Raw genomic sequence first — 19,360 nt, 5'->3', positions numbered from 1 at the left:
TCATTTTTATCTCATCTCCTCCTATCCTAATTGTTAGTAACTGAACCTCATCTACCTCTAACCTTGGCATGTTTAATTCTTTCATAAACATTTCAATTAGTTTTTTTTTTTGATTTCCACATCTCTCTGTTTACATAAATTTTAATAAAATTTCCAAAATAGTTCATGTACCGCTACAGGATCTCTGGTTATTTTCCTTGTTATAGACTCTCTGAGTTTGCCAACAACCCTTTCTATTTTCTGTTGCCTGAGCCTTTGTGCTAAAGGTTTTTCCACTCTGGAGTTATTATCGAAGAACAGTTGCTTAATAGCAATCTTTCTAAACTCACATATATTATTGAAGTAGTCCCTTATTTTCTCCTTAGCTCTCTGTAATTGTGCCTCTTCTTATTCTGTGAAATTCACCCTATTCTCCAATGCTTTAAGTTATGTCAGTCCCTCTAAATAATTCTTGTTACTTCTTAACCATGGGTGGTTATTATATCCTTGGCAGGATATAACCCATATAGCTAAGGCTACTGCAGCTCTGACCATTCAAACATCTCCTGTTATGGTAAGTTCAACTTTCACAACTGTGCTTAGCCTCTTTTCAGGGGAGACACAAGGTAGTATTTATACTACTGGGGAACTTTGGCCAGGGCATCAGGGAACTTCCCCTAGTCTTTTCAATAGGTACCATGGAATCTTTTACATTGAGTTGCGCTACCAACTCAGGCAGATAGGGCCTTATTTTAATGTCTCAACTGTAGGACAGCACATTCGGGAGTGCGGCACCCAAAAATAAAGTGTATGACTTAGACAGAACACTGTTATTATGTGTATATCTATATACTTATTCTTAATGTTTTTACTCAAAGTAATAAGGGTAGGCCATTGGACACAGAGTGATTTAGTAATCTCAGTTTAGAAATAATAATCATCTGAAAAGCCTTGTACCATTAACCTAAGTTCATCATATACCAAAGTAGGTTGCAGTGTTACAGTGGTTATTTACAGGGGACAGTACAGTGTACTAACGTTATTTTGTTTGAGAAATACATTTTTCAGGATTACCATGTATAACTGCACATTTAAGAAATGCTTATGTAAAAGTACAAAATGTTCAGCAAAAGTAGACCTGAACTTGTCAGGATATTTTATATTGTGCAGCCAAATTTTACACAGATATCTCTTCCTCACATCATTTCAGTTTGTGACATTTTTTTTCTTAGAAGTCTAATTACTTTTCCAACTGTGTGTTTAATCCCTTTACTAATGATTATTTTGCAGAGAACTGTCTTTAAGCTATTCACTGTTTTGGATGTTTGTGTTCCCTTTTTATAAATGCCTATATCTCCAAAATGCTTAGACATTTTCTGTTGAAAGATTCTGTGGATTATACTGAGATAATTACCTATAAAACATTTTTAGATTTTGCTTGTATCATCAAAATCAAAAGCGAATATGCATCTTGAATTTTAATGAAAACAAATCACTTTCATTTGCATATTATAAAAAAAAATCACAATGTCGTTTTTATACAGAAACTGATACAGTTTTTAGGTCTGAAGTCAGTTGTGCACTATACAACATTTGTATTTGCTGCTCTGAAGAGGACTGTAAGTTACAGTTTTGTATTCAAATGACTGTTTTGTAAATACTGTTGAATGTCAGTTTCAAAAGTCCATTCTAACCTGACTATCCACAAATAATATCTCTTTATGGCTTCAAGATATTCATATAAATTTTTCAGGGCAGAATACTTGGATGGTCAGCCTTATACCTATACTGTACACTGCATGACCTGATCTAGTAACTATTAATGAAGCAGTCAGTAGAATCTGTCTGTCAGAACAAGTAAAACATGCCTGTTTGGCTATAGCATTTAAAATGAGAAAATATATCGTTTTATTTTTTTTTTAGAAACAAATATTACTTTTGTTTGTTATTTCATAAGAACACACAAAAGTTATGTTATAAAATGACTTATCTATAAGATTTCTCAGCCTGAAAAATATCACTTATGTATTTATCTTATGAAAAGAATGACAAAAAAGTCTGGTGGTGGTACCTACCAATGTCAGGCTATATCTCTAAAACTGAAATTTTCTGAAAAAAAAATCTCAGAAAAAATGTATCTTGACTCTTGGCTACAGAATGTGCTTCATTGATGTATCCAGGTATATGGTGATATACAAAATTGTTATTATCATGTAATTTACTTCACTGGATATGTGTATAAGTTGGTATGTGTTGGGGGTGTTCAAAAATTCCAATGACAAAGGCTTAGTATATAGAATTTTTCTTCTGATGCTATGGTATGTAAGTAAAGATGTATTCTGAACACTTGCCACACATTTTTTTGTTACCTGACCAGACTTGTCATATACCCACCTCAATGGAAACTGACAATAATGCAACGTCGGTATGATACTGAAATCTCTGCAAAGCCCTACAATTGGCACTTTTGTATAAAAATTACATGTATCAGCCCCCTTTGAAACTTCTAAAAAAACTTTCTGGGACTAGGGAAGGGTAGTACAGATAACACTTACTGTTTATCTCAAGCAGTTCCAATGCGGCTTAATGCTGAATTCTGCATCAGCTAGGTGTCCCTCTGAGCAATTGTAGTTTTGGTGATATCATATATTAGATTACAAAATGCCTGGTGAGACATAGGATTTTTCTTTTACTTTTGATGTAATGAAACCTCAACAGAAATATTTTGTAGACAGGTATTGCATACAACAGCCTGATCAGGGGTCATATACTTACCCCTACTGGATACCAAGCATAATACAATATGCTGGGCTTTGTTAGTGAAATACTTGTGAAGTACTACATTTGATTCCTATAATATATAAAATCATACTTGCACACACTTCCAGACCAGCAAGTCACCAACTCGAAGTAGTCAAAATCTTTTATTAAAATGCGAACAAACACAGTAAGATCCTGTAGTGGCTTGGCTTACACAAACCTTTACAGAGTATATTATTTCTTTCTGTTGAAATTCCTTTTATACCATTTGACACTCCTCACTTCCAATTAAACAATTAAAATAATTAAAAACCTTAAAGTGCACTCATAAATAAACTTTTCCAGTTGCATTCCTTATTAAGTCCCCTAGGGAAAAGTGCATTATATTTTAAAATAAAAACAGATTTTTTTTTCTTAAATTATACTTAATACCTTCTGATGTAATACATTCATTCTTAAATTGTTCTAACACTGTAGCCTGCAAACCGATTGGATCCCCATTATGACAATTATAAAAATGTTCTGCCACAGGACTAGTCTGTTTATTTTTCTTAATGTCTCTGACATGTTCTTTACGTCTCGTAGCGAAACTCCTCTTACTTTCCCCTATGTAATACTTCCCACAGGGCATCTAAGCCCATATATTATCCCCTCAGTACTGCAGGTAAATGTACCTTGCTCTTGGAAGTTTTTTCCATTAATTGAAGGGAAGGTTTTAACTACATGCTGACACATTGTGCAAGAACCACAGGGAAAAGTTCCTTTAAAGAACAGTTCTTTGTTATTTTTTGTTAGGGGTCTTCTAAATCCCCCATGCACCAACATGTCCTTAATACTTCTTCCCTTTTTATAAGAGAAATTTAACTTAACATTCTGCAGGCAAGTTACTTCCCCTTTTACGGATGTCCAGTAATATTTTACTAAATTTTTCAACCTTTTTGAAAACACGGAATATTTTAAAACAAAATATATCTCCCCTTCCTTCTTACTATCCTTCCATCTGTCACTGCCTTGTCTATTAAAGCAGGTCAATTTTTTATTACTTTTATTAACTTCTTTAACTTTATAATACCCTTCCCTAACTTTACCTTCTTCATATCTCCTATCCAGAAACATAGTGATTGCTTTTCTTGTTTCCATTTCACGTTCCAGGTCATCACTACACAGTTTGTTAACTCTTAGAAAGTCCCCATAAGGGATTGAAGCTAATATATGGGGTGAATTACAACTGGAACCATATAATATATGATCTTGTTTTTCAATGTTCTATATATTCTCATTTTGACTTTACCATTCATTTCTCCTTCTATCGTTATATCTAAGAAATTAACATTTCTCCATTTCTGTAACTCATCAAATTGTATTCCAGACCTATTTTTGTGTAAATCTTCCACAAATTCTTTAACCTTCTCATAACCCCCCCCCCCCTTACAGATAAAGATGGGGTCATCAGTAAACCCAAAGCACTTAATCACATTTCCCAAATAAATTATTTATATATATATATATATTTTTATATATATATATATATATATATATATATATATATATATATATATATATATATATAAATATTTTCAAAGAAACCCATGAAAAGATTGGCATACATAGGGGCAAATGCTGCCCCCCCCCCATCTGTACCTTGCATTTGCTTATATAAGGAACCATCAAACTGAAGTAAAGGAACTAACTTTATTTTGTCTGGAGAATAATATATTTGAGTTTGATGGTTCCTTATATAAGCAAATGCAAGGTATGGCCATGGGGGTGGCATTTGCCCCTATGTATGCCAATCTTTTCATGGGTTTCTTTGAAAATATTTATATATATGTAGGAATGATTTCTTTGAGAAATGTGATTAAGTACTCTAGGTTTATTGATTACCTCATCTTTGTCTGTAAGGGGGGTTATGAGAAGGTTTATTCTTGACTGGTGCAGACATCATATGCCCATCCCAATGGTTAGCATGAATAATAAAGCATGCCTGCATGTGCTAATGAAATGCTTGAAACATTACTATTGGTGCCTTTGTAAAAAGGTAAAATGCTAGTTCCCTCTATGAGATTTCTTAACAAAATCTTAAGTAATGACAACTGGAAATTCAAATACAAAATGCACTGAAGAGGGTCATTCTACCCTTAAGAATTTTATTACATATCTATGTTTAATTTGATGTCAGCAAACTGTCCTTTTCGGTCCACAAAGTTTTGGGGATACTAATTTTACACTCACAAAACTGTCACTTTGTCTTATAAAATATATTTATAAAATATATAGGCGTTTACTTGTGATGAGATAACTCAGTAGAGATACATTCTGAACAAGTCTTTCATATCTCAGCCCGAGATTATGTTATGCACCCACCCTTAATAGAAATCAAGTATAATGCAGCATTCCAAACTGTAGCCATGAAACACATCTGAAACCCTGCAGTTGGTGGCTGTGTATGAAATAATATATGTCTTTTCGCATTTGAGATTTCTATGCAATTTTTACATGGGGTGACAGTAGAACACTCTTCTACAAACTGCAAATGTCTAGCGCAGTCAGAGGTAATAACATATAATTACACTAACACTGAAGTATGTCTTGCCAGCCCTCTTGTCACCTGTGTTTTTGGTCTATATATATTCCTTGCCTCTCAGACGGTTCATTAAATCTGCTCTCCTCCTTGCCTGTTTCATATCATTTTACCCACTGCTACCTCTCATCTCTATGCCTTATAATTATTCATTGTAAATCAGATTTTGTTCAAATATGGTAAACTCTACCACCCTGTCTTACACATCCAGACGTTATCTTTACTAATGCTCCCCACGTTTAACTCCTAGGTATAATACTGTAATTTCATTTTCTTGCATTTTTTTTGTGTTTCATGTATGCAATGTTTATAGCTTCTGTCATGGTTTTATTGTTGTTGCTTTGTGTTTTTGCCTATTTTTATATTGTCATACAAATTATGTAAACTGTAGATTTTTTTCTCATATAACTGCTTCTCTCTCCATGAGAGGTTACTGTAATATATCTGTATTATGGAGCTTTTCTCCCTGGGATTATGCTGAAAAGAGGGCGTTGCTGCCCAGTTGGACTTTCCCAGTAAACAAATTCTAAGTAAAATAAATAAAAATATATATCTATTCATAATAGAAATTAAAAATATTGCAGCAATGTAATTTGCTAAAGGGACATCTGAGTTACCTAGGCATTGTTGGACAGGGATTGAAGGTGATGGTTTGAGGTTCTAAACGAGGGTCTTCCTGCTAGGAGTAGGAAGAATACTTATTAAGTAGTAAAGGGTATTTAAACTGCAGAAGGTCAAGTAGGAAGTTATCCTGCTGTTGTACAGGAAGCCAGCTGTGGTGTTCTTTACAATGGACCAGAGAGCTGGGCTTGCAAATTCTGTTGGAAGTCATTTTCATTGTGAAAAGATAAATTTTAGAGGCAGCTGCAATGAGTGAGAATCTGTTTTCCACATTGTTTTATGTAGGAATTGATTTGTGTGTGTATGATATATTTCAGGGATTTTGCTTGGCACTGGAAGGATGGAAACAAGCCTGAATTGGGAAATAGATGAATAATGACATGCATCCCATTGCTGGAAAGGGGTTTGTCTCAGTACATATTCTGTTCCCTACAGACACCTGACACATTTTGTACTTGTAGACATTGTTCTGCATTTATTTATGCTGTGCACACTTTTTTCTTTCTTAAAGGAGGAATAGTTGTGTAAAATCTTACCATAACTATAGATGTCCTTCTCTTCCATGTTGCAGTATTCTTACTGTGGGATCCTTTGCCTCAGGCGACCCGCACGTCCAGCTCCTACGCAAAAGCTTAAGCCTGGTTGCTGCCAGGTGCGTGGGATGTTAGACGCAGGGTCATACACCAGGGGACCTAAATGTGATATCTGCATGCACAGACCTCAAAACTGACTGCCCAGTCAGGCAGTAGTCTAAGGAGAACCAAAAGGATGCCACCAAGACAGGGTAAATGTAATGAAGGGAGGTAGGTGGGTAGGAAGGAATATTGCAACATGGAAGAGAAGGACATCTATGGTTATGGAAAGATTTTACATAACTATTCTATGTCCTTCTATTCCCATGTTGCAGTATTCTTACTGTGTGAGAGTGCCACAGCTCAAGAAGAAGGAAGGGTGGTGGAAGAAGTTGCAGATTCCAGGAATCCATGCAGGATTGCCCTTGAAAATCCTGCCCTGGCTCTGGAGACATGGTCCAATTTGTAATGCTTGGTGAAGGTATGCACAGAGGATCATGTGGCTGCCTCAAGAATGGTAGTTGTGTCCAGGCCTTTGAGGAAGGCCCCAGAAGAGGCCACAGCTCTTGTAGAGTGTACCTTAACCCATAAGGTAAGTCTTTTCCACGGTAGGAGTAGCAAAAAGAGATAGTTGTTCTTATCCAGGAGGAAATAGTTTGTTTGGATACCGCCTTGCCCAGGGCCCTGGGATGGAAGGACACAAAGAGCTGATTGGACTTCCTGATAGCTTTGGTTTTGTCCAAATAGAACCTTAATTGTCAGTGGACATCAAGAGAGTGAAATTCTGTTTCACTGTCATTCTGTGGGGAGGGAAAGAAGGTGGGTAAGTGGATAGACTGATTGAGGGACAGCTCATTGACCACTTTGGGCATGAAGGATGGACTGGTGAGCAGGGTCACCCAATCTTTGTGGAAGATTGTGTAGGGTATTGGTGCTATTAGTGCTTGTAATTCTGAAAACTTTCTGGCTGAAGTAAGGGCTACTAGTAGGACAATTTTTCATGTGCACATCTGCAGGGAAGCAGAGCTAGCTGGTAGGGTGCAATTGTGAGTTTTTCTAGTACGTAGTTTAGCTCCCAAGGTGGTGGAGTAGGTTTCTTTGGTGGCCTAATGTAGAGAACCCCTTTTAAGAATAGTTTGACGTCCAACCTGGAAAGTAGGGGTGGGTACAGAGGTAAGCAGGCAGAGATGACAGATAAGTGGACTTTCAGTGAAGAATATGAAAGGTCTGATCTTATGAGCTCACACACATAGGCTAGGACTAGAGGAACCTCCACTTGGAAGGTGTCATTTTGCCTTTGGAGACACCATTTGGAGAGGCTTTTCCATTTGGAAACATAGAACCTCCTGGTATTGGGTTTCCTGGCCTCCTGCAGGATGGATAACACATCCTCTGTGTACCGGTGTCTGAAGAGGATCAAAAGTTTGTCACCCAGAGAGTTAAGCAGAGCATCTCCAGGTATGGATGAATGAGAGATCCCTTCTGTTGTGTGAGCAGGTCCACCCTGTGAGGCAACTTGTGGTGATTGCCCTTGGCAAGAGATTGAAGAAGGGGAAACCAATGCTGCCTTGACTAGTAGGGAGTCACCAGCAAGATTTTTGGCTTGTCCCTCCTGATTTTTAGGAGGACTTTCTGAATGAGTGGGAAGGGAGGGAAGGCATAAAGCACATTCCCTTCCAAGAGATGGAGAAGGCATCCACTCTCCAGGCTAGAGTGAAGGGATCCTTGGAGCAAAAAAACTGCAATTGTCTGTTCATGGGGGAGGCAAATAGATCTATTTGAGGTGTGTCCCATTGGTGTACAATGTCTAAGAACACATCTGTGTGCAACATCCACTCGTGATGCAGCGAGAATGACCTGCTGAGGGCATCCACCTGATGGTTGTCATGGGATGGAATATAGACTGCATGCAGTGATATGTTGTTCTGAGAGGCTAACTCCCATGCCTGCATTGCTAGCCTGCACAGCAGGTAAGACCTGGTTCTCCCCCCGTTGTTGATGTACCACATCACAGTTGTGTTGTCTGTGAAGATTTGTAGGGGTCCTGGTTGCATGAGAGGGAGAAAGGTCTGCAGGGCTAGATGGACCACAGTCATCTCCCTTATGTTGTTATGCTTTTCCTGGAGGGAGAGCTCCCATAGAGCCTGTACCTTGAGGCCGTAAATAGTTGCTCCTCACCCTAGATCAGAGGCATCTGTGTGCATGTATTGTATTGGACCGGTGGGTTGCAGGGCTAGGGCTGTGTTCTGCTTTATTTGCTGGATCCACCAACTCGGTTCTGCCTTCAGGCATGGTAAGAAGGGTACCTGAAAGCCCAGGGGGTGGCTGTGTTGTGACTTGTTCAGGTACCACTGGAAATTCCTCATGTGCAGCCTGGCAAGTGGCAGCATAGGAATTGTGGCTGCCATGAGGCCTGGGAAGCACATGAACTGCCTGGCTGAAAGGTGGGTGACCAGGAGGAGGTCCTGGAAGTGGTTGACTAGGGAGGATACCTTGTCCTGAGGAAGGAATGCCTTCATCAAGTCAGTTCTTATTTTGCAGCCCAGGTAAGTTTTGTCCTGCGCCGGAGTGAGGGATGATTTTGGTAGGTTGAGGGCAAATACCAATCTCTAGAGCGGGGGCATGGAGAATAGAAAGTGATTCCTGAGGGTGACTTCCTCTTCTGCTAGAATCAGGATGTCGTCTAGGTAGTGGTAGATTTGAATACCCTTTGTTCTTCAGTAGGGTATTGCTGGAGATAGGCAATTTGTGAAGACCCCTTGGGGCAGTGAATAAACCAAAGGGCAAGGCAGTAAATTAAAAGTATGAAGAGGGTCCAACAAAATGCAAATACTTCCTTTAGTTTAGGTGGAGGGGAATATGGAGGTATGCCTCCTTCAGGTCCAAAGTGACCATGAAAGCTTTGGTTGGCAGTAGTGGAAGAAGGCTTTGCAGTGATAGCATTCTGAAGGAAGGGACCTTCAGAAAGAGGTTTAGGAAGGATAAATCTAGGATGGGCCTCCAAGGGCCATCCTTTGGCACCAGAAATAACCTTGAGTAAAATCCTCTCCCTTCTTGCCCTGGAGGGACGGTTTCTATGGTCACCTGAATGAGTAGTTTTTGGATAACTTGAAGGATTGGGTGAAGCTGTTTTTTGAGAGGGAAGGGGGATGCCTTGTGGTATGAGTTTCTCCTGTCAGGCTATAAAGTATTCTTTTTTCACTATTGCCAGAACCCATAGATCTGAAGTGACTTTTTTTCCAGCGGGAAAGACAGTGAGAGAGGCTGGATGAGAGGGGAAGATGGCTGAGGCAGTCATGCATTATTGTTTCTGTCTTGAAAAGACTGCCTGGTGGGAGGCTGAGAAGGGGTTGTCCTTGTGGAGGGAGTTTTCCTGGCCCCTTTTCTATGCCTGGAAGTGGTGGATGAGGCTGGAGCGGGGGCTCTTCTGACAAAGGATGTTTTTGCAGGGTAATTCCTGTAATATTTAAGAATTGGGGAGACCAGTAAATGTTTTAGGACCAGGAGCTCCTTACTCATTAACTGGAGGCTTTTAAACAGCCCAGTTTGCCTAACAGGAATTTGTTGTCCAGAGGTGCGGTCAACATCTTGCTTTTAAAAATCTTCAGGAAGGTGCTGTAGCCTAAGCCAGGAGTATCTGCGCAGAACAGTAGCTGAGGCTGCAGACCTAGCGGAGGCTTCAGCTGCATCATAGCTGTACTTTATGGAGTGTCTGGCAACCTGAGATGCCAAAGATAGCTTAGATGCTACCTGAGATTTGTTGGGAGAATCTGAGATGGAGGAGAGCAAAAGGGAAGCCTGTGAGACCAGATCTAGGACATATTTGTCCATGTGGGTCTGGTAATTTATAGCCCTAAAGGCTAGTACAGAAGAGGTATATATCTTTTTAACCAGTCTGTCCATGACCTTGCTGTCCTTGTCTGAGGAAGAAGGTACGAGTCTGGACTGTTTGTTAGGGGCCACTGCAGTGACTGCAGGATCTGCCAATGGTGGCTTTATGAGGGATTTGTGGTCATCAGGGACCTTATAAAAGTGGTTAGGTCTTTTGGGAACTGGTGGTTGTGATTCTGGTGTCTTTGATACAGATGCAAAACCATGTAGGTAGGCTGGAATCACAAGAGGGATAGCCAAGGGGGAGGGGGATTCCCCCTGGAGTAACTCAAAATACCTTTTTTGGACTTTGTCATCTGAGTAGCATCCCACTTGAAGTACTCCCTCATTTTAGTTATTGTTTCCCCAAAGGTAATGTCTTCAGAGGGAGAATCTCCCTCTCAGAAGTCCTTATGTGGGGAGTAGTAGTCCAAGGGGGAAGATATCTGAGAGGACTGACTCATCAGGGGAGGAGGCAGAGGAGTCTTCCTCCTGGGTCTGAGTAGGAGGGATGGAAGCACCTGCGGCTGGTCTGGGGCTGAGGACAGGCAATGTGGCAGCTGTGGATGCTGAAGGCCTAAGAGCCATAAAGGCCTGCAGTAAAGACTGGGAGAAGGAGTGCCAGTCTGGTTGCTCCTTAGAGGAAACAGACAGGTGCTTAGTTTTTTGTTTCCTTTTCATAGGAGTTGATTTAGTGGAGACAGAGGGACTAGTTTCAGGGGTCTGGCCTGTGGATAAGGATTTGGATTCCTAGACCATGATGGGCATTGAGCCTGGTTCCCCCTCAACCTTAGCCGAAGCCGACGTTGGAACTACCTCCAAGGACATGCCTACCGGTGCTTCCGAGGTGGCTTCCCCGGGGTAGTCGCTGAAAATGCCGGTTCCAGCAGATGTCCTTCATGGATGCATCTGCAGTCATAACAACTGGGTTGTCCTGTCGTCAGGCAGCCCTTCAGTCGGCCGGATTCCAAAGTCCGGGTCCGGCTTCGGCTGATGTCGCACTTCACCCGACGTCATCACTGTTGGTCTTCGGGTATAAAAGCATCAGCCGATGCCATTTTCCCCAGTCTTTCTTGCCGCGTGGCGCCCGAAGCAGAAGCTGTTCGCAAGTGCCGGTCGGTCGGATCCAGAGATTACTTCTACCGAATACTACTTCGAAGACTTCTAAAGCTAAGTACGCCGTTGGGGACTCTTTCTTGCCTCAGCCGATGTCAGAAAAAGTTAATAATTGTTTAACCTGTGGGAAACAAATACCTCATAAAGATTTCCACTCTTACTGCCTGCCTTGCTTAGGCCCAGCCCACGACGTAGCAGCCTGTTCGTCCTGTGCTTCTTTCAACCGACGAACGCTTAGGCGTCGGTCGGAGTTTGCAGAACAGTTTTTCGGTTCTGATTTTGCGTACATTATGCCGTCGGATCCTCCGACCACGCATTCTGCCAAAAAGCAAAGAAAAAGACCGACACTCGCGGTCCGCGGTTTCGGCCGAAACCATGGTTAAGCAAACCGCGAGTGTCTCGGTTTCGGCGAAACGAAAACTGCTCAAAATACAGCTGAATCTATCTCTACAACTGAGGTCCCTGCTAACACCCTTGAATCGGCCTCAGAAATTTTACCCACTACGGTGCTTACCACTGACTTATCAGACACCATTCCCTTGGATGTCTCTACCCCAGCACGTGGTGCTGCTAGGCCTTCAGCAGCCATGTCCATTAAGGCCTTCGCCAGGGCTAAAGCAGCCAAGACTACTAAAACAGTGCCTGTTAAACCCCCCTCAACCAGGCCCTCTTCCAGTTCTCAAATGCTTACTTTGGCAGAAGATTTAATTTCATTAATTAGAGGATCTCAATCTCACCCAGACAGGGCCTCTCAGACACCAGAGAAGAGACCTAGGGCAGAGCCCCATGAGCCAGTGTCCTCTGATGATTCTGCTGATGAATCAGACATTACTGACCAGCCAGAGGCTCCTTTCTCCAATTTTGAAGATTCTGATGCTGAAGAATCCATTCCAGCTGCTTCCCCACCAGAAGAATTCTCCTTTGGGGAAACCTTGCATGCCATGCGAGAACAGTTCCAATGGCAGCAACAGGTTTTTTCAGACTCCAGGAAAAGACTTAGGACCTTTTTGCACCTTCCACAGCACAGGCCCTTAGCTATACCTCCTGTTCTCTCTGTGGTGGATGATGCTTTCAATGATGTCTGCTCCGCTCCAGATTCTTTACCCCCAGCCCCTGCCAAACCAGACAGATTTTACAGGGTGCCAGATACTCATCACCACCTTTACAAGGCCCCTCTTGCAGACCCGAAACTATTTCCCAGGGTCCCAAGGCAGTAGCAGCGACCATAGCTAAAAACCCTGTTCCTTCTGAAAGGGAAGCAAGGTCATTAGACAGATGGGGTAAAAGGTTTACACTTCAGCCACTCTCTCAGCTAGAGCTTTAAACTGTCAGTTTCACATGATACAATACCAAGAGTTTATGCTTGATCAGTTAACTAAAAAGCTAACCACTGATGAATCTCTTGATAAGAAATATGTATTAGAAATGGTAAATAACATACAGCAAGTTAGTAACCACTCTTTAAAATGTGGCTATGATGCACTGGAGGCTTCATTTAGATCAGCCATGACTGGCACTGTAATTAGAAGGCATGCATGGCTAAAGGAGCAAGCTTTACCGGATCATGTTAAATCTAAATTGCTAGATGCTCCTATGGATAAAACAAGTTTGTTTGGTACACCTGCCCAGCAGGTTATGAAGAAAATGGAAGAAAAGGCAAAATCAGTCCAGACAGTTAAAGATTTCTTGCAGGTTCAACCCCAAGGTTTAGCAGGAACTGGCCTGCCAAAATTGGTCCTTTCCTGACTCCACAAGACCTCAAAGGGGCAGGAATAGACGTTCCAGAGGCAGAAACCAATCCAGAGGAGGTGCCTACAGAGGGCGACAGTGGCAAGGTAACAACAGAGGCACAGACTCAACACCTGCCACTACATCAACACAGCCACAGTGACTTAATCCTAAACCCGCCTACCAGGGAACAGATAGCAGCTCCTCTAGGCGGAAAGCTAACCTTATTTTCAAAAACTGGCACCACATAACAAAGGACAAGTGGATTTTACGAACCATAGATCAAGGTTACCGGTTCCACTTCCACACTTTACCAGACAAAGAGAAATGCCAAATCTACCTCCAAATCAAAAGACAGAGGCTCTACAACAGATAATGGAGTTAGCAAACATGAGAGCTGTGGAGAAAGTGCCAACAGCAGAGCAAGGAAAGGGTTCTACTCCAGACTATTCCTAGTTCCAAGAAAGGAAAAAGTTGGAGACCAATTCTAGACCTGTCCACCCTGAATACTTACATCATTGTCCCAAAATTCAAAATGCTGACCCTACAGCAACTTCTTCCCATGCTGGGCAAGGAGTGTTGGCTGGTAACTCTAGATCTCAAGGAGGCATACCTGCACGTCCCCATTCGACCAATCTGCAGAAGATACCTCAGATTTCTTGCAGGATCAGAGCACTATCAATTCTCAGCATTGCCCTTTGGCTTATCTACTGCGCCCAGAGTATTCACAAAATGCCTGGCATCAGTAATCGCCCATTGCAGACTACAGGGAATTCAAATTTATCCATACCTGGACGACTGCCTGATACAAGGAGACAACAAAAGCAAGCTGACAACAGATTTACAAAGGGTCATTTACTTGCTTCAAGCGCTGGGATACACAGTCAATTTACAAAAGTCAAGACTGATACCATCCCAGACAAGGACTTTCCTGGGAGCGGAATTGGACACAGTAAGACAAATGGCATTCCTAACTACAGAAAAACAAAAGAACTCCCTCTTTACTTCTTGGCACTAACAAAACTGAACAAGTTAACAGCAAGAAAGGTACTGCAGGCCTTGGGTTTCATGGCATCATGCATAATCTTGGTTCCATTTGCCAGACTACATATGAGAAAACTACAGTGGTACCTAAAGAATTTATGGTCCCAACACAGACACAGCCTAGAAACGGAAATCCCACTAATACCATGCTTAAAACAGGAGTTCCTATGGTGGGCCCAGGCATGCCAGTCAAACCCAGGCCTGCCCTTTCGCAAGGGTCAAGCAAGCCAGACCATCACAACAGATGCTTCAGACCTAGGATGGGGGGCGCATATGCTGGACAAATGTGTACAAGGATTGTGGACACAGGACCAACTTCACCTGCACATCAACCTAAAAGAAATGCTGGCAGTAAAACTGGCAATCCAAAAGTTCAGACCATTTCTCAAGAAGGACCACTTGATGATAAGGACAGACAACACCACAGTCATGTGGTACATCAACAAACAGGGAGGCACTCATTCTTACCCCCTATGCAGAATGACTTTGGAGCTGTGGACCCTGGCACTCAGCTACAACATCCAGTTACAGGCAATATTTGTGCCAGGAAAAGAAAACTCTCTAGCAGATATGTTAAGCAGGACCACATCGGATGCCCACGAATGGCAGCTGCATCCGGATATCTTCAAGACCATCTCGAAGAAATGGGGAATGCCTCAGATAGATCTATTCGCATCACCTCTCAATCACCAGCTCAAAAAATTCTGCACAAGGACATTCCACCCACTAGCATGGAAAGTGGACTCGCTCTCCTTCAGCTGGAAAGGCCTAACAGCATATGCATTCCCACCTCTTCCCTTGATACACAAAGTACTACTAAAAATCAAGGAGGAACGTCCAAGGATAATCCAGATAGCTCCAAACTGGCCAAGACAGCATTGGTACCCACTGCTGAGGAGCATGTCTCGGAACAATATGTGGCCAATACCCCTGATGCCTTTGATGCTAACTCAGAACAACTTCAGCACCATGCATCCAAACCTAAAAACGCTGCAACTGACTGCATGGAACATCACATAGCAGCTGCTAATACAGAACTTTCACAAAGAGTTAAAGACATTATTCTTGAAGCACGCAGGCCTTCAACTAGAAGGAATTATGCTGGAAAATGGAAAAGGTTTGTCATTTGGAGTTCTGAAAGAGGAAAAGATGTATCAAACATAGATATGCCTAACATTCTGGAGTATCTGGCCGAACTACTTCATTCAGGCCTGTCCTACTCCTCCATCAAGATTCATGCATCAGCTATTTCAGCAGAATACAGCTTTGATCCACCTGTGTTTTCACACCCTTTGCTCAGGCAGTTCCTCAGAGGAATCAAGAATGTAAAACCTCCAAGGAAACCACCATTGCCAGCTTGGGACTTGAACTTTGTGCTAGAAAAATTGACACTATCACCTTTTGAACCAGCAGCAACAGCAGACCTACAACACCTGTCATGGAAAACTGCTTTCCTACTGGCAATTACTTCAGCAAGGAGGGTTTCAGAACTACAGGCCTTAATGGCAGTGCAACCCTTTCTAATCTTCCACCAAGATAGAGTGTCCATGAGGACTAATCCTACATTTATGCCTAAGGTGGTATCCAGAGTGTCTTTAAACCAGGCAATCCACCTACCTACCTTCTTTCCCAACCCACAAAACAGAGGGAAAGAATACTGCATACCTTGGATGTACATAGACAGCTACGCTACTACTTGGACAGAACAAAAATAGCAGAAAGACTGACCAACTTTTCGTAGCCTATGCAACAGGAAGGGAAGGAAAAGCTATTTCCAAACAGACAATCTCCAAATGGATAGGAAATTGCATACGATTCTGTTACTCCTTCCATGGAAAACCAATTCCACAGAACATAAGACCTCATTCTACAAGAGCAACAGCCACTACCACAGCCTTCTTACGAGGAGTGGCTACCAAAGACATTATTGAGGCGGCTACTTGGACCTCCGTGCATACATTTGCCAAGCATTATAATTTACCTCTATATTCCAGATCCCGAGCAGGGTTTGCCACTGCTGTTCTGCAAGGGATCCTAAACACACCATAATCTACTTTTATCCTCCTCCCTAGTTGGCTATGGTATTCTACCCAGTTGTTATGACTGCAGATGCATCCATGAAGGACATAGTACAGTTTTGTACCTACCATAAATGTAGATGTCCGAATTGGATAGCATCTGCAGTCAGGATTACCCTCCCTCCTTCCCTCTGTGGTACTCCTAGGGTGTTTACCCTTCTAATAGCTAGCTAGTGGGGATTTCTTTCATGGTGTATTTGTTTGTATTTATGTACATACATGCTTATTTTTGTGTTTACCTCTATCTTTTGGAAACATTGGCATCTATCCAAAATTTTTAGCCTTCTATAGGGCTTCTGGCATCTGGGGCAAGAAACACTGAAGAAAATGGCGTCGGCTGATGCTTTTATACCCGAAGACCAACAGTGATGACGTCGGGTGAAGTGCGACATCAGCCGAAGCCGGACCCGGACTTTGGAATCCGGCCGACTGAAGGGCTGCCTGACGACAGGACAACCCAGTTGTTATGACTGCAGATGCTATCCAATTCGGACATCTACATTTATGGTAGGTACAAAACTGTACTATGTCCCTCAACCCCTAAATCAGTGGCTGGTGGGATGTCCGATGACAGAGGGGCAGACGAGGTAGGCCTTGCAACTTTGGCCTTTTTAGGTGGCTCCGCCTCAACAGCTGACTCTGAATCCATACGTAGGACTAAGCATTTTAACCACTGTTCTCAAGGTAAAGTTTTAGGGTTGCCAGTTGACTATATAGAGTTTTTGGTACGCACGACTGGCAGTTGCTACAGGTGGTGTGGTCGTGTTGCTAACCTAAGCAGAACAAAGTTCGTGGGTATCTTTGTGCGGAATTTGACGTCCGCACCTACATTTCCCCTTTCTAGCGGACATCAGCTAAGAGATAACAACAACAACTAAAGCTCAAGCAAAAATAACATGTTTTCCCCAACTGGTACTTATCTTTAGATGTCTTGAAAACAGCAGAGTGAAGTGATCGATCTGACGTTTGACTGCAGCAAAGAAGTTCTGGGGTCTCTGCATGCAGATATCACATTTAAGGCCCCTGGTTTATGGCCCTGCGTGTGACATCCCATGCACCTGGCACCAACCAGGCTTAAGCTTTTGCATAGGAGCTGGACGTTCGAGTCACCTGAGGTGGAGGATCCCACAGTAAGAATACTGCAACATAGGAATAGAAGGACATCATGTTCTGTAGATGTATGTTTGGTATACACAACGGATTATGTTAAACATACCTAATTTATGTATTTACTGTACTGTTATTTTGTTGTCATAAATTTCACAACTCATAACTTCTGGGGACAAATTAGCATTCTTCTATGTATGGCAGCTTTTTACTTAATGTAGTTACTGATTTATTTCCTATGAACCATGGTATATTTTATTGGTTCATGTACATGTATTTTATTTTTCCTTTATTCAGGTTATTTTTAGTTGCTGCAAAGGTGAGTCACACAGAGGTGCTATCCAGAAGCTGCTGGATCAAGTAGAGCAGGAGAAGGTACTGAGTCCAGAAAGTCTGCTGCATTTGCTGCATAGTGTTAAGGAGGCCTTTCCAGACCTGCAACTACTCTTGAATCGAATTGGAAAGCAAACAGGTCAGTTTCATTCCTTAGGAATTATTATTTGGTTAACATTAGTGACATGCATGCTGCTGCAGTTCTGAAAATGTAGTGCAGTATGCCAGTGGCAAAACTTCTTTAAGAAGACAATACCCAAAGAGAGAGAATGTTCTAAATCCTGATATGAAATTATTTTTATAGGATTGTCAACAAATTTAATGAAAGCAAGTGTGGGTAAGGGAAATGAAGTATGAAGCAGTATTTAGAACATTTTGTTTCCTTCATTATATTATGTACAGTGTTTATCATACTGATAACTGCTGCAGTAACCTTAGCTACATATGTTATATCCTACGAAGGGTATAATAGCCAGCCAGCTTCCAAATCATCAGAGCACCTTCCATGCACTCAAACTGTCAAGCAGCTCAAGCCGAGCTGATTAAAAGACAAGTTTGGACATGTTGCCCATCAGAGCTTCACTGCTGCTGAAGAGTAAACTCCTCTGAGGCTTCAGGGCACCTTCTACACACCTAAATTGCCAGTCTGATTGAGCTGAGCTGACTAAAAAGACAGGTTTGGGCACAAAGCCCTTCAGAGCTTTCCTGCCATTGAAGAAAGTGCTCCTCTGTGGGCTTTCGAAGATCGATGGTCAACTTGTGCTGCTCATTTGGTGGGCAGATAAGTTCCCCTTCCACACTAAAATGTTGTTTTATTGTACTTTCCTTTTAAGAAGGTTATTTTTAAGCTAAGAGTTTGTGTTTTAATGGACTGTCATGAGACTTATCTATACTTTTCAATGGGATCACATTTTTTCCTGTTAGTTTAAAGGTTGTTTAAATTAATTAAAAACCCTATTTTTCTGTGGAGAAATTGTTTCTTTTACTTTTTCTGGCTGGTAAAGTGTTTTAAAGTACAGTGTTTTGTGTGAAAAAAGAGACATTTACAGACTTTAGATTTTTGTTGGCTTTTGATGGTTGTTTTCCCCAGGAAAGAGGCACCTTTTTTGGCTTGACCATGGATTAAACTACCAGTACCATGTTTAGTCATCCTTCTGGCCACAAAAAGAAAAAATAAGCAAATGGCCTTTACCACCACAGCAGACTAGCATCTTGCCTCAACCACAGATGGGTGACTCTGTTGTAGCCAGAAATTATTCATCAGACTACTCATCTTTTAGGCTTGATCCCTCTTGTATAGTACCTGCATCCACTATGACCAGGGGTTAGCCACGTTCTCTGCAGCTGTTGGGGTTCCCTCAGAGGGTAAGGGAGACCCAGTCTTGTTGTTCCTGGCAGAGGGAATAGGAGAAGCTTCCCTGTTTAGTCAAAATGTTGTGCCCATTTCTGGGGAAGCTTCTGCCATTAGAACACCGTTGACCCCATTTTTCCTGTTAAAATGAAACACATAACTAAACATGTATCTACTCCTCTTCAAACTTCCTTAGAAAAGAGTAATTTACTGGGTCTGG

The 19,360-nt window shown here is 41.8% G+C and overlaps 1 protein-coding gene across 1 annotated transcript in view; it reads left to right on the top strand.

The window, feature by feature from the left end:
- Positions 1-19,360, top strand: part of ZBTB40 (zinc finger and BTB domain containing 40) — a 919,023-nt gene that overhangs the window by 342,902 nt on the left and 556,761 nt on the right. The window contains exon 6 of the mRNA XM_044060434.1: positions 17,754-17,928. Coding sequence (XP_043916369.1) covers positions 17,754-17,928 — 175 coding nt within the window. The remainder of the gene's footprint in view (positions 1-17,753; positions 17,929-19,360) is intronic.

Source organism: Protopterus annectens, chromosome 2.part0 (genome assembly GCF_019279795.1).
Source record: "Protopterus annectens isolate FY-2018-M chromosome 2.part0, PAN1.0, whole genome shotgun sequence".
Taxonomy (NCBI): Eukaryota; Metazoa; Chordata; order Ceratodontiformes; family Protopteridae; genus Protopterus; species Protopterus annectens.
The sequence above is the reverse complement of the archived record's forward strand: the minus strand, read 5'-3'. Positions and strand labels throughout refer to the sequence as shown.